This window comes from Trachurus trachurus (genome assembly GCF_905171665.1).
Source record: "Trachurus trachurus genome assembly, chromosome: 20".
NCBI classification, from domain to species: Eukaryota; Metazoa; Chordata; class Actinopteri; order Carangiformes; family Carangidae; genus Trachurus; species Trachurus trachurus.
The window spans coordinates 15,985,989-16,001,762 of record NC_139911.1 but is presented as its reverse complement, the minus strand read 5'-3'; the positions used below and the strand labels follow the sequence as shown (position 1 = coordinate 16,001,762).

The 15,774-nt window shown below is 42.8% G+C and overlaps 1 protein-coding gene across 1 annotated transcript in view; it reads left to right on the top strand.

Moving 5' to 3' along the window:
• The window catches only part of asap1b (ArfGAP with SH3 domain, ankyrin repeat and PH domain 1b), a 60,399-nt gene that overhangs the window by 10,947 nt on the left and 33,678 nt on the right, over positions 1-15,774 (top strand). Inside the window, exons 2-6 of the mRNA XM_083995923.1 lie at positions 8,179-8,251; positions 10,296-10,441; positions 14,053-14,127; positions 14,611-14,660; positions 14,900-15,029. Coding sequence (XP_083852049.1) covers positions 8,179-8,251; positions 10,296-10,441; positions 14,053-14,127; positions 14,611-14,660; positions 14,900-15,029 — 474 coding nt within the window. The remainder of the gene's footprint in view (positions 1-8,178; positions 8,252-10,295; positions 10,442-14,052; positions 14,128-14,610; positions 14,661-14,899; positions 15,030-15,774) is intronic.

The window sequence follows — 15,774 nt, the reverse complement described above, 5'->3', positions numbered from 1 at the left end:
GCATACCAGGGATTTTGAATGTTTTACAAACCCATAAACAGCTTATTCTTGCATTTAACAAAACATTGCACAGGATTTTTTAGCAGCCACTCCTCTGAGTTCATCTCAGCTGAAATTAAACTCACACTTTTATTTTTGCAAAACTAACATTATCACCACATGACCGTGCAGTCGAGAGAAGTGAAGGCTGAATGTCTCTGTGGTCTGAACTTCCTTGTGGGGCATTCGAAAGCTAATGGGCGGGTTGCCACAAATGGGAATTGAGAGTCGGCTGCACAAAGGTAACACGCTGCGAGGAAATCTTATCTGGGGAGATTAGAGGGGTCTGTGCATCGCCGGCAAAAGAATCATATCATGGTGTTTGTGTTAATTTTCAAGCTGAAATGATGTTTGGACCTGGACGTTTAGTTCAGTTCTCTGTAGGTCAGGGGTAATGATGATGACACATGTGGGCAACCACTGGGAAAAGCTGTGGAGACTGGTGAGTGTGAAAGAAAGACATTGACTGCATTGAGGTGGTTTAATATGTGATTATCATAGAAATATTGTTGCATATTATAATTGTGTGTCGTTATTATTTGTTATTGTGACATGTTCTTGCAGAGAGTTAGATATGCTAGCTAATTTAGATTAACTTTAAGACGGGGAGTGGGGGAAACAACTAACCTGGCTCCGTCCATCAGTTACAAAATCTGCCTACCAGCACATTTGAACCTCATTAAAACCCATCATACTCATTTGTTTAAGCCATATTATAGCAAAAGTGTTAGGATGATTATACAACAGATTTGTAAAATGTCAAAGGTATTTAGAAATTGATTTTGAGCCCCTATCACTTAACCTCGCTAGCTAAATTAGCAAGCTATAACGTAGCAAGTCTACTAGCTAACAGTTAGCTACGTTAGCTATACACACTCGCACACACACACACATACACATACCGAGCTCAGTCCTGCCCCAAACATTGAGTATCCCGCCCGCTTGATAACGACCAATCAAATTCGTTTTCCTCTTTCCTCTTCCTCAGCATGCAGTATTATGACTATCAAACTTTTGAGTTATCATCAACATACCTCACATCGCAATGTCGAGGCCCGGCCTAAAACAACAGACAGATGTGAGTGGTGTGAAGAGGAAAATGTCAGCTAAGAAAAACGCTTGAAATCCGACTGCACTACTGATCCACGTTCATTTAGATCACCTACAGTATATCGAGCAAGTTACAGGTCTCACTTTTCAGACAAACTAGGCTACAGCCTGGAAAGTGCAGTGTTAACTACACACACAGTGGCGTATGGTCAGCAGCAGTAATGCACAGTATGGATTATTTAAAAAGAAAAAGGAGGATGTAGTACAGTAGGTGGATGGACACAATGTACAGACTTAAGTGAACTATCAGCATGTTTCTGTGGATCAATAACTCTCTGCAACATCGCGTTTGAGTCTGAGGAGCTAAAAAGCTTGGGTGGTTGAGTCCATTCAGAAAAACAGTGCGTCATGTTGATCGATGTTCTGGATCTTATTAACTCCAACACTCTGAAAAAAAGACGTCTCCTCACTTAATCCTTGTTATTTCAGTTGCCATGTTAGATACAGTACAACAGTCATGTGGTCGTCCTGATACACCTCCTAACCAAAACCAAAACCACTGGCAGTCGATCACTCTCTTTCAGTACTGTTTGTGAGTGAGAGAAAGAGAGGGAGAGAGACAAATAGGCCATCTGACCTCAGCTGCTTTTGGAAATGTTACATCCTCTCATTTTTCCCATTCCGCAGGCCCAGAGAAAGGGATGTGCATTTGTTTCCTGCCAATGAAAACGGCTCCCCACCCTTCCTGCTTGAATCATGCCACATAGACTTGACAGAAAAAAAAAACTCTTGACAGACAGACTTATCTTTTTTTTGTCATGTTTTAATCTGACTTGCTGTATTACACTTTTAGAAACGATTGTGTATAGTAGTTATTGTGTAATTGTGAGTCAGAGAGGAAATGAGATTGTGATATGTGCACGCTGGCTGGTCAGTGCTTCCAAAAATGCCACTGCAGATGGTTTTGAGCCCAGTGTTTTGGCTCTAGGGAAGCCCTTTGATAACTGAACCCCTTCCTGTTTTCTTCTTCTAGGAAGTCATTTGCATATTAGCAATTCTGGGAGCTTTAGTGGCCGTCTTTGTTGCGTTAGGGAGTAAAATTTGCCACAGTGGCACAGCTGAGTCCCAGAGAGCCGCTGACAAACAGGGAGCTGGCCGGTTAGTCAGAGCAGCTTCCCGCAATCTCCACGGTGAAGAATGTTGAGCCGACGCGTGAGATGGCCAGATCACATCTCCTTGGTAACCGCAGCAGTCGCCGGGGCCGGTGTGTATATGTGTGTGTGTGATGCCAATTTGCCGGGCGGCGGGCGGAGACAGGAGGAGCAGAGCGGAGCTGGGAAAGATGAGTCGAGGTGGAGGAAATGAGAAAGACGACTCGACTCGACGTGCCATGGAAGTGACAGAGCAGGAATCTGGAGAGAGTGGATCAAGACAAACACCTCGCAGACAGCCAGAAGAGACAGCGTGTTGTTGTTATTCCTCAGCTGTCAGCGGAGAGCAGTTGGTGTCATTAGACGGGAGCGCTGCCGACCCAGGACGGGACACTGTCAAGCCTGGCCGCTTCCTGCTTCCTGTCAAAGGACGGCTGCAGGGGAAACGGCAGGGCTGCTGCGGGAGGATAAGGCCTCGGGCAGGAAGCGTGAAGCTGAGACGACCTCCAGTCAGTCATGCCCACTCGCTGCAGCCACCAGCTTCCTCCCCCCGATGGGTCGCGCTTGTTTGAGGAGCCAGAACATCAGCTTCATTATCTTCACGGGTCACATGAGTCCCACATGACTCCTTCATATGTTTTAAATAATCTCTTAGTCAGAATAGTGAGTGAATAATATCTTCATCTTTGTGGCGTCACAAAAATAGATGTAGACATATGAAGGTGTCATCTTGGGTTTGACCTATTTATAACACAAAATACTAAAGAAAACAGTTCATTCATCTATCAAAAATATATTCGGCAGATTAATTGATAATTAAAATTATCTTTAGTCTGTAGCATATTGTTGTCTTTTATTCTTACATTATAGTAAATTTAATGTTTTTAACTGTTAGGGAAAAGCAAGAGGTTATAAGTAAAGACAACGTTCACAAAGAGGAGCGTTCATGTGCCCAGAACATGATCAACATGATCAAATGACACAGATCCATGGTTTTTCATTGATTGATTGTAATATTGATACTCAAAACAAGTATCAGAATCTGTTGCATCCGGTATAAATGCACCCTACCATTAGAAAGTCTCTCAAATATCTCATCTTTGGCCAGGACTGGTGTGTGTGACGTGTTCTCTGCCTCCTCATATTTAATACGAGACGTTTCAAGGACAAGTTGCTCGTCTTGACAAAACCTCTTCATAATGAGGCGCCGTGCACGGCTGCCACCCTTCAACTCCCTTAACTTGACCTTTCACCTCTTTTGGCTCCGTCACTGACAGACTTGGACTTAAAAGCATTCTGACACTGCTGTGCGGACTTTCACAGCACAAATGGCTCCTCGGGGTAGATGTCTCTCAGCGGAATAGCACACGGCCACGAAAACCTACTTCATCCTTTTGCTTCATTTTCTCAGCAGCACTAAATAAATTATCCGTATGCATCACTTGCCGTCGGGGCGGAGAGACGAGCGACCGCAGATGTTTTGGCATTGTCACTCTCGCTAATCCCCCTGGGTTGAGTGGGAGCTTGCAATTGGTTGCTGGCAGATAAAAACAATCCTTTGACTATATTCAATAGTTGTCAGCCTTTTGGAAAGCAGAGTTTGGATGCATTCTTGCCTGTTGCCAAGGGCTTGCAAAGACTCCGTGCCAAGACGGCGCGATTTCATTAATTTTTTTTTTTTTTTTTCACCCTGAAAAGCTGAGAGAAAACAGCTTTAACAAAACATCTCTCCAAGTTACTTATCCCCGGCCAACAAGAAGTATATTCATCATGTATCTTCTGTAATGGTTTAAGTGAATGAGCTCAGTCTTTGTATCTGGCCCACAGCAGTCATTAAATCAGATTTAAATGTATGGATGTGTGACATCACGGCTGAATATTTAATTAAGAGCACAGAAAGGGTGAATTATGGGTGACCCTTGGGTGACGGCGTCAGCTGCTCTCAGCATGAGCACAACAGAGGTCAATCTGCCTGCTCAGCCTGTGTGTCGTGTGCTCTTCATCCCTGATCGGCACACAAGACCGCAACCTCCAAATAACCACTGATTTATTTGGGAGGCATTTCTCTGCAGACTGACTGGTGCTGAGTGACGAGGGCGGGCGGTTTTGAGGCGACTTGAAAGAAAACACAGCTTGTCTGGTGAATGTGCTGTTTATTAAGAAGATCTAATGTGTGACTGTTGCGGTGTAACACAACATGTCTGTTCGTTAAGCTCGGAGGCACTCAGAAGAAAGAATATCTTAATTCTCTCTCTCTCAGTTTGTAAGAGACGATCAGAGTTAACAGATATCTCCATTATCAATTAATTTGCCGATTGTTTTCTTGATAAGCTTTTATTTATGTCATTAAAGTGATAAAAAATATCTTCAATATCTTGTGTCGACCTAAACCGAAAGATGTTTAGTTTATAATGTTAAAGAAAAACAGCAAATCGTGACATTTAAAGGGGAACTGTGCAATTTTTTTTTAACCTTAATTAAACAGCTTCGGATTAATTGTGATGGCTAAATGATTGTTACGACCATTTTTAACAACTGTGAAAATATGCACTCCGAAACTGTAGGGGGAGCTCCATAGAGAAAAAAAAGTGACCAAAACAGCAACAGACTTGCATAGTTCCCCTTTAAGTGGCTGAAAACCTAAGATGGCTCTATGAAAATAGAGTAAAACAATCATTATGTATTATCAAATTATCATATTATTGGCAGTTAATTTTCTTTTGATCTTGTTCCTCCGCTACATTTCTGAAAAACCTGATTCTAACCACATTATGCTTACGTCAAAGACAAAGTACTGGAAAATAATACAGATGTACAGACACAGATATGATACTAAGTGACGAACAAGAAAGGAGATGAGATAGTTTTGAAGTTTCATGAGACAGAAATTAGTAAAACTTCTAAATATAGACAGATTGTGGGTGGTTTTCTCAAACTGCCCGAGTCTTAGCACCGACTAAATGTATAGTTAGAGCCAACACACACTCTCAAATCCTGCCGAGCCTCCAGTAAAACTTGTATCTTCAGTAGCAACAGTCTTGAAGCTGCTCCCCTGACACTGCTAAGTAATGCTAATGTGTTGTGAATATGGTTTGTTGTGACACATTGTACATTTACAGCTGCAGAAAGTTGCCTATATTGCACTCGCCCATATTGCAATTTCAATCAATTGTTGGCGTCATCAGTCAGGGGAGAGGCAAAAGGTATTCGAGAGGAGCGGGAACTCGGGAAGAGGAAATTGCATTGTGTCAACTGGTGCACTGGAATGATGATATGATAATGATATAGAGACTTGTGAGGATAATAGTGAAGGAGCGTTCCCATAGGGAGACATTAAGTCATGATAACAGAGAAGAGGAGCTGCAAGTAACCTCAGGTTTCAAGTGGAGCTGTTTGATCCTCTATAGAAAGTTTACATACACATTTTCATTATAGTCATTATGAAAATAATGTGTATATATAGACAAGAGGTAATATTGGGTCTGATGATGGTGCTATGAAATGTTCATTTTGGGCAATTATTTTTGGTAAATGGACACAGGGTGAAGCGGCGAGGCATGTGTAGGAGGATCAAAGGGCCCGGCCTGGCAGAGAGGGCCCTGCGGGGACAAACTGCTGCTGCCATAATTGGGGAAGAGCCATGTAAAAGTGTCCAGGGGAGGCCAAGGACAGCTTAATTATGTTGTGAAATTTAATTAGCTCACTGTTGTGTGTGTGTGTGTACTGTGTGTGTGTGTGTGTGTGTCTCTGCTCTTAACCGGCTGACCTTGGTGTAATGGTGTTTCTGCTGGTGTTTATCATCTATTATGAGCAAACACGGCAGAGTTATGGTTCCATTCCCTGTGGCTGAACCAGGCCGGATCTGAAATGTCAGAATAAATTTGTATTGTGAATTCAGCAGCAGCAGCAGCAGCAGCAGCAGCAGAGGCTCGGATTTGAAATCATTTAGCCGACACAGGTAACGCCGGCGCTGCTCGGGTTCATTATTCCTGAACGCATCACGGTCTCAGTCTTCCCTGCAGTAAATGAAATGATAATAGATGTCGCACAGACAGATGGTTCATAGTGTGACAGCTTAGAAACATGCCCGGTATCACAAACCAGATCAGAGTCCCGCAGCACTGAGCTCAGGTGAACAAATAAACATCCTCCTTTCATTTCATCTCTCAGTCGATGCCGATAACAATCATGGAAATACAGCTCGAAACATAATTACTTCATTAATCGCTGTTGTAATACTCAAGGGTTGTTTCCCTGGATCATGTATATTTTGGATAGATAGCAATGATGGTCAAACTAAAAGGGGTTTTATATTGATAGTAGCATGATATGCATGCGAGTAAGAATTCATTGATCAGTATTCGTTGTATTTATTGGCTGTGGGGTCAGTGTGGGGCATGGACACGGTTATTTCTGGTTAGCTCCATGATCATTTCCAGTAAGTGTTGCAGCCAGGACAAAATCTTCTCTTGCCTCTGATTGCTGCTGTAGTGGAAAAAAAGACACCAGAAACATTAGAAGAAGACATTTTAGCCAATTTAGCTTTTGCATAATTTGGATATTTTCTTTAATCCAAGGAAAAACCAGCATCATGTAAACAACCACCGCCTCTTAGAGGCTTTTAAAGCACTGTTTAGAGAAGGTTTATATCTGCAGATAGCAAAGTTCTTCTCTTGTTATTCCCATGTGCTCTTATAAAAGAATCAACATCATTATTTACTGCGAATTGTACTGACTAAGAAAAACTTTAAAAGGATAAAACAACAAAGAATGGAAAAGAAAAGTGGCACAAGCAGCGCTCAGAGGCTGTGACATTGATGTACTCTGTTAAAAGAGCCATCATGAGATATTTAAAAGGAATGATATTTAAAAGTAATGAGGAGAAAACAGTGCTGGGATGAAAGTGAAAACTAACAAAACAAGATGATAACAAGAAAAGTTTTTAAAGAGAAAAAAAAAGGCCATAAAATCTGAAGGAATGTCATTTTTTTTTTTTTTTTAATTTAGAGATCATTAAAATAAGACATTTCACTTAATTTAGTGTATCAGCAAAATCTCCCAGATGTATTTCACTCGTGTTTAGACTCAGCAAGGCCACAAATCATCCACAGGCCCCAGTTCCACTCACCACGCTCAGAGGTGAGGGGACTGAAGTGTCGGCCAGCGCTGTGATCTGTATCTGATGTGGATGTGAATGATGAGGTGAGCCTGAATGAGCTGTAACTTGAGATGTTGATGTTCTGTGGCAGGGGGTGAGCTGAGCTCCTCTTGTATTTTGGATGATGCCTGTGAAGATGACGGTGGAGGGGGGGGGGTTAGGGTCAGGGTCACACTCTAAATTCTCTAAATATAGAAATGCATTGTCGTTAAATGAGCCGCTACTACGACCGGTGCCATGATCTATAGCGTCTGTGAGGTCTCGTTCTATTTCATGCGGGCCATTATTTAGCCACTTTGGCGTCTAAACTCCGAGTATTAATCTCTGAAAGCGCAAAGGAAGTGAGACAGATAACTCACTCCAACAATAGGTCAGTAGCTGTGTTTATTTTTCTGGCATTTAAATGTTTCATTGTGAATAATTGTCATAATAAATAGCCTAAGCAGGATAAAATTGGATACACTGCCTATTTATTTTGCCTATTAGGGAGCACAAAGGGTTTTCTTCAGCAGCCAGCAGTGTTGAAATAATGATTTATGCCACATTCAGGTCAAGCACTGCATTGTGAGCGCTCTGTCTACATTAGCTTTATGGAATATGCTTTGAATCACTGAGCAAACACGAGCTCTTGTTTTGCGATGCCGTTGAAACAAAGGGCTTGAACCTCGAGAAAACTATCTTTGATGTCTTTCGATGTGATTGTTCTGAAAGGAGAAAGCACTTTAAAGGTCTTAAAAGCATCCTCTCCTCTCCTCTCCTCTCCTCCTCCTCTTTTCTCAGGCGTTGGACCAGGATCGAACCTCCCTGCAGAAGGTGAAGAAATCAGTGAAGGCCATCTACAATTCAGGACAAGGTGAGACACTCTGTTTCTAAATTAATCAAGCCTGGGTGTGCTTTAGCTGACAGTTGGGTGCTTGTTCGCAGCTCTGTCCAAAAGAAATCCCCAGAGGAAAGCCCGGCATTTCTTAAATATCTTCAATAAAAATGAGCCTTGCTTTTTTTTTCCTTTTTTTTCTTTTTCTTGTCTGGACCGTTGCCTTTTTGTGGGACAGATGGTGTTTTTGTGTGTGTGTATCCAGGCCGTCCCAGAAACCAACACCTGAGTTTGTTTTGCTCGTTGCTGTGACATGGATCCTCAGTAATTTTCCACTGAATACTTTAGAGAGCGGCCTCCTCCCTGTAAATTGACAGTTTCAGATTCTTGTGCCGCAAAAACAAAAAAAAAAGTTTGTTTGTTAACAGAAAAGACGCTTCACTTTGCTTTTATTGTGATCTGTAGGATGAGGAACTGCAACAGCTCAAAACAACTAGAACAACTCTTCCCCGAAATGGTGAAAATCGCAAAAAAAAAGACTTAGCTTCCGTTGTATGTTTGTGACAAGTGGTCAAGGTCGGTACAAACCCCGGTGACAAATTCTTTAGTTCTTAGTGGGACAGCTTCACAATAAAAGCCACACCATAAGAGGTCAGCATCAGGCTTTTCATGTGATAACAACAGCAGCAGCAGCAGCAGCAGCAGGAAGAAATGTTAAGTTTCCATTACAGTAACTTGATACAGCTCTGATAATCTTGAGGAGAGTGGGCAGTGGATGTCAGTGAGATAATATTAAAAACAGGAGAACTGGATTACATGCACTTTACCTGTGAATCCCTCATGTATTGGTAGATGATTTAAATCCAGTGTGGGAAAGGCCCCACCACTACTGACGAAAATAATATCCAGAGAGGTAACTAACAACTGAACATAAATACATTGAATGCCTATGTAAATGTCATTCAAATGATTAAATGAATCAACATTCAAAGGATTATAATAATAATGCAGCCTGTGTTCAGGAAAGTTTTTTTGTTGACACATAAAATAAACTTCAAATTCTGAGAAAGACAGAATTCAAAGAGGAATAAATAAATAAATAAATAATCAGAGGACGTGACCCTGTTTGCACTGTAGTTGAGTTTCCAGAGTGGCAGAAATCCAAAATGGCCGCCACAGGAAGATGTTCTATGGTGCTGGTCACCTGACCTCCCTCTCTGGACTCTTCTCCACATTTGGCAGCATCTAAACTCATCTCCCTCTCCATCTCTGACTTAACGACCAGGACAGACGGATTCTGCTGTTGGAGTCTCACCCACATGGGTTGTTATGCTGACATTTACTGTAACTAATCACGACTTACCGCTTCAAGTTTTATTTTATTCAATCTTCAAAAAAAAAGAAAAAAAAAGTCTCTCAGGAATACAAAAATCATGGGTTAAGGTTGTGTGTGTGTGTGTGTGGTGTCGTGTTGCCTCTGTTGCTGCACTTTGTTGAGAACTTCTACCACATCTGTATTGTTGTGTGAACATCCTGAGGATTTAAAGTTGTTTGGTTCCAGGTGTTTGACTCTGTGCTGCTGTTGGGAACAAAAGAGTCTCACTGCTGTGTTTCCTTCCCTCATTTATTCACAGCAGGCTGCTGAGCTCATGTTGTTGTGTCACCAAATGAAAAAGACACACAATAATAATTAAACGACTTTATTCACAGAAATGAAATCACTTGAAAACAATAATCAACCTAATCTTCGAGGAGATCAGATTGTGTGATTGAAAACGATACTTTGTTGTTAATTTGAGGATTTTTATGAATGGATAAAGTTGTAAAATCAGTTTTATGGGGCTAATGTTTTATTTTTTTCACTTAACATCAGAAACTAAAGCTAAAATAATCTAAAAATGGTCAATTATTATTTGAAACAGGAAGTGTGAGATTAATAGTGTGTAACTTTTGACATTTAACAGTTCTGTTCAGTGTCAAATGTGTCATATTATCTATGATATGTATTGATCACTGCAGTGAGAGTTCAGTTGAGCTCAGATATATTGATCCCTGGTTGACCTCCTCTTTCTTTCCCACTCAGACCACGTTCAGAATGAAGAAAACTACGCCCAGGCTCTGGACAAATTTGGCAGTAACTTCATCAGCCGGGACAACCCCGACCTGGGGACGGCCTTTGTCAAGTTCTCCTCCCTCACCAAGGAGCTGTCCGCCCTGCTGAAGAACCTGGTGAGTCCAACATGTCCACACTCACTTTGTCATTGAAATGAACGTCTTAGAGAGAGCACTGTCCCGCCGAGCGCTCCCGTCTCCGTGGGTGTTCCTGTCCTCACCTCACGTGGGATAGAAAGAGGAAAAGTCTCCATATAGAGAGTTTATTTTTCCTGTCTTCCCTCGGATAAGTAGTTTAGGATTCTGGCTTAAGGTTAAGATTAGGATTAGGTTAACACGAGGCGAAGAGTGTAAGGGATCAGCTGAGAGTCGAGACAACTCCACTACTAATAGTAGAGTTGGATCAGTTTGCCTGCAGGTCCAGTGTTGATGAGTCTCTACAACTGTCTGAAAGTCACACACACACGGCCCAAAAGTGTCATCACAGCCGGTCAGTATAGCTGACTGTGGCTAAATCTACCTCCGAGCCTTGTATTTCTTTTTCCAGTGGAGGCTCTTATCTGCCTGCTGTGGATTTCCCCTGACGTTTCCTTTGAATATTGTGTCCTGTTTGAATCCTCTGTGAGTGATTGTTGTTGGAAGAAGAGCCAGTCTCCGTTCTCACCCTCTCTTCCTGTGTGGCTGACAGCGAGATTAGGCTCCATAAATACACTTGGCAGCACCAGGAACAACTGTGTGTGCGTCCTGCGTCTGTGTGTGTGTGTGTGTCTGTGTCCATTTGGAAACCTTCTTAAATCACCCAACTGTCGGGGCTACCTGCATAATGCAGGAAAGTGAAACTATCTCCGTGCATTCCTCTCCTCTTTTATCTCTCCCCTTCCTATTTTGAGTATTTTATCGAGTGAGTTTTGAGACTTCGATAACTTTTTGCCCCGAGGCTGCTGCTGAGTGCATGCACAACAAATGAGTATTGATGAATGGTGCTTGTCCCAGATTGTCCTACATGTGTTATCGGCATAAGTGTAAGAGACTTTATTAACAAATCTGGGCAGGTTGTTGCCAGATAATATATACTATATATTCATGCTGCTTTCTCTGTAGCTATTTCCTCTCTGAATACCTGTAGTAAGAGAAAGCAGAAGAGACAGTGAGGGTTTCCAGGACGGGCTGTTAGAGCACACCGGCAGTCGGCCAGTGGAAGATTGATTCTGACATCGGCCATATGCAAGACAGGCACTTAAGAAGCACATTAGCAGCCATTAAGCGTTGTTTACTTCCTTGACCGCTGCTGCTGTGTGTCTGTGTGCACTTGGATAACGGCAACAGGGACTTAAATGCTTAGTACTGTTGTGAATGACCTTGCTGATCCTTATGGTTAGAGCTGCTGAGCGTAGCTGTGGCAACGTCCAGCTTTTGCTAATTCGTCAATAGGCGAACTCGCACTGTCTTGCGCCGTTTCTGGCGCGGGGGTTTTCCGCCATTATGTTTGCTGATGATTGTTTCCGTCAGCAGCCGGAGTGTGTTAATGCATCACTGTGTAGGGTTTGAATGATTGAGCCCACATCCAACATGGCGCTCATCCTGCTTCTTGTTCTTGGCCCCGCTCAAGATGTAAATGTTTAAAGCTGCACCAATCAATATTTTGAATAGATCAATAGGTCAAATGGCTACATGCAGGATGGAAGGAGTGGCTCAGTCAGATAAACCCACAAGAGAATCATCACATAGCTTTTGTGTCTTTCAGCCGTTTGTTTTGGTTTTGCTCTGCAACTTTACTTTTACCTTTCCACCACCAGCGTTATTAGCCTCATTCACAGCGTCACCATCTTTGCTTAGTATTTTGCACAGTATTTAAAGCAGATATCAGTGGAATGTTTTTGTTAATATAAGTCCTAAATAGTCCTATTTTCCGTCAGCAATCACTTACATGAAGTATTTCAGCCTAAACACGAGTCTCTCCGTCACTCTGCTCTGCTGTAACCCGAGGAGAAAATTTTCCTTGTGGGATACAAGTGTTATCCAATGAGGAGAGAGAACGGCATGAAGGGCTGTGTGTGCAGCCAAGGGATGCGCGTGAATGTGGTGACGTAGCACGAGGACCAATTGATGCCTGACAAGGGCGGGGGCTGCTAACTCATGGTGCGTTCAAAGAAACTCGTACTTTGTGTTTTTCCTTCCTGTGAAGTCATACCAGTTCGATCTGGTACGAGTTCACGGGTCGGAAGTTACGAGTGGCCGTTATAGGGAACTTTCACAGACAACAGGATGGTAAAAACACGAGCTACGGGTTACCTGGAACGCTACCAAGTCGTAGTTGTGACTTGAAGCTGTAACTTACGGTTTCAAAAGCCTGCCTTGAACGCAGCATTAGCCGAAACGGCCGTGAAGCTGATATCTGCTTTAACTTATGTCTAGGTGAAATACTTGTAGCGTATATTCTATTGTTTTAGACATTGTAGGATACATTTGATCACATTTTATCACATACTTCCCCTTTGTATCCTATTTATCTCCATTGCACATTCCCCCTTTGGAGCATCCTGGCAGAAGAATTTCCTTCGGGATGAATAAAGATCTATCTATCTATCTATCTATCTATCTATCTATCTATCTATCTATCTATCTATCTATCTATCTATCTATCTATCTATCTATCTATCTATCTATCTATCTATCTATCTATCTATCTATCTATCTATCTATCTATCTATCTATCTATCTATCTATCTATCTATCTATCTATCTATCTATCTATCTATCTATCTATCTATCTATCTCATTCAATGCCGTCACATAACGTTAACGTTAGCAGTTGCAGCTAATGCCGGCTAACTTAATTCAAATCAGTTTAACCCAAATGTCGTTTTACTTTGAAATACGGCCCAATGTCCCTTCTGACGTTAACAACCCATGCCTTCTATCCGTATCAACTGGAAAGCGATGACAGGAAAGCAGTTTATCAGACTCCTGACGATTGTACGGCTTGCAGCCAGGGACGCAGCAGTTGTAATGTTAGGGTTTGTTGTGAATTGACTCTTGCGAACAGAGCGGAGCAAATCACGGAGCTAAGAAGGAGAGTGAATATCACATTTACATTCAGAGTGGTCAGAAATAAGGCTCCCATTATTGCTAATGGCGCTCTCTGCCCACTGGATGTGCAAATACGCCTGTTTACACATCCAGTACTGTTTGCTAACGTGTTTGCCATAACAGTTTTACAAGGTGATAATGTCACATTTTGTGTTTACAGCTTGTTCCGCTGGCCCCAAAAGGCTAAAAGTATTCAGCTAATGCATCTTTAAAAAGGGGTCGTGAATACACATTGTCATCTCATTTTGCAGCCCAACATTTGTAGTGGGTTTAAAATACTGTTTATCAAACAGGGACTATTTCCAGCTGTGGATTAATACATTGGTTGCTGTAGGTGGTGCCCTGAGGAAACATGTCACCCGGTGCTGCTGGAATTTCATTTTCTTTTGTTTCTCTTTGCTGTAGAAGAGTGAGTTATTTCAGTGTTTGGCTACACAGAGCTTTTTGTCTGTCCGTGGCTTTTTTTATTTTTTATTGTTGACGATAACAATCATATCCCAGAAATGTTTGCCTCACTCACACCCACTCGGTGTTGGTACTGTAATATGTTACCTATGTTTGCTTGTGACAAGAGCCACATTTTAACGGCCTGTGTTCACCCTCCTCCTCCTCCTCCTCCTCTCTGTGTCCTCTTTCAGCTCCAGAGCCTCAGCCACAATGTGATCTTCACCCTGGACTCTCTGCTGAAGGGCGACCTGAAGGGCGTGAAAGGGGTAAGATTTACTGTACAACTCTTTCCCTTCCTCTCTCAATGCACTCTCCCACCGCCAACGCCCAGCAGCCCGCCCTCCCTCCCTCCACGATATGTCTCGGCAAGCGAAACAGGGGAAACAGACATATCGTCAGCACATCTCTGTATTCATCTCTACATTTCTGTGCATGTGAGTTAGAGTAGATGGGGCGGTGGGGGTATAGTTCTTTTGTTTTAAAGACCACGCTGTAAATCTCTCAGAAGTAAACACTGCCTCTGTGTTGTGTTTGAGGGGAAAGGACAGTAACCAGGTCATGAACCTTTCATATTTGGGGTGTAAGAAGAAAGGGCGTGGCCACTCGCTGGGCGTCCGGGACGTAAATCGTGAGCGGAGCGAGGCATTTGCTGCGTCTCTGGTGGCGATCCAACTCCGCAAATAACTCCCCACGTCCCCACGGTGACCTCTTTGTAAGTTTGCTGATGCTTGTCCTCCTTGTTCCTGCAGGACATAAAGAAGCCCTTTGACAAAGCATGGAAAGACTACGAGGCCAAGTTGTAAGTGGATAATTCAAGTGTGCTTGTTGTAATACTGCATGTTTGCATCATCTCGCTCATTATAGTGCACTGAATAATGGATCAAAACTGCTGCTGGTAACTGTTTGGCTCCTCCAGCAGCGTTTGTAGAAGTTACCGCGCACAGAGCATGTTGTAAAACACAAAACCAAAGTCAAAAAAACAGGTGAAAAAGAGAAGTGCATCCGTGTTGTGACTCTGCCCTCTCCCCTCTGTATCAGTACAAAGATAGAGAAGGAGAAGCGAGAGCACGCCAAGCAGCATGGGATGATCCGCACCGAGATCACCGGGGCGGAAATTGCAGAGGAGATGGAGAAGGAGCGGCGTCTCTTTCAGCTCCAGATGTGTGAGGTGGGTCGTAAAACCGGTCTGTTCACTCATTTACAGCTGCCATTAACACAACACTGTTTATCTGGATATCCGATCTGGATATGGACAAATGGCCAGACCACACAGAGGGACATAGTAATGAACTCCTCCTCTCTACCGATGCCGGTCTCGCAGCAGTTGAAACAAAGTTATCTGGAGGTGGACTGGTCTTGTATTGTGATCAGATCACAGATGTAAATTCAGTCTGTAAGAAAAAAAACAGCCACCCAGCTTGTTGAAAGCTCTGTTTGTCAGATTTTAAAGGTATCAGTAGAGGGTGAGCCTACTTGAGCAATAACAGGCCGTGCAGTAGTTGACTTGCAATGCTCCACGTATGTTGTCTTATTTGCATACTAACATCTGATCACAATACAAGCAGAATCGGGATAATGAGGAAGATTATTAATACCAATAAGGAAAGGCCCGTGCACCAGATGGCCGGCAGTGTTATCAGTGTTTAATATAAAATGTAAATGAAGCCCAGAGGACGACTTGTACGGCGGTCGGACGGTAATTAGCCAGAGCCTGGGAATGTGACGCAGCTTTTCTGTGCACGGTGCAGGTTTTCCATCCATGAGTCACCGAAGCTGCCGTCTCATTGTGAATCACCGCGATATCAGTAATACTTTCACGTCGTTGTTGTGTTAGGTCATGCTCAGACCAGCGCTGCATCTAAAATTGCAGCCCCCTCATTTATTTAGTAGCTCCGGAACAAAAAAAGACTCAG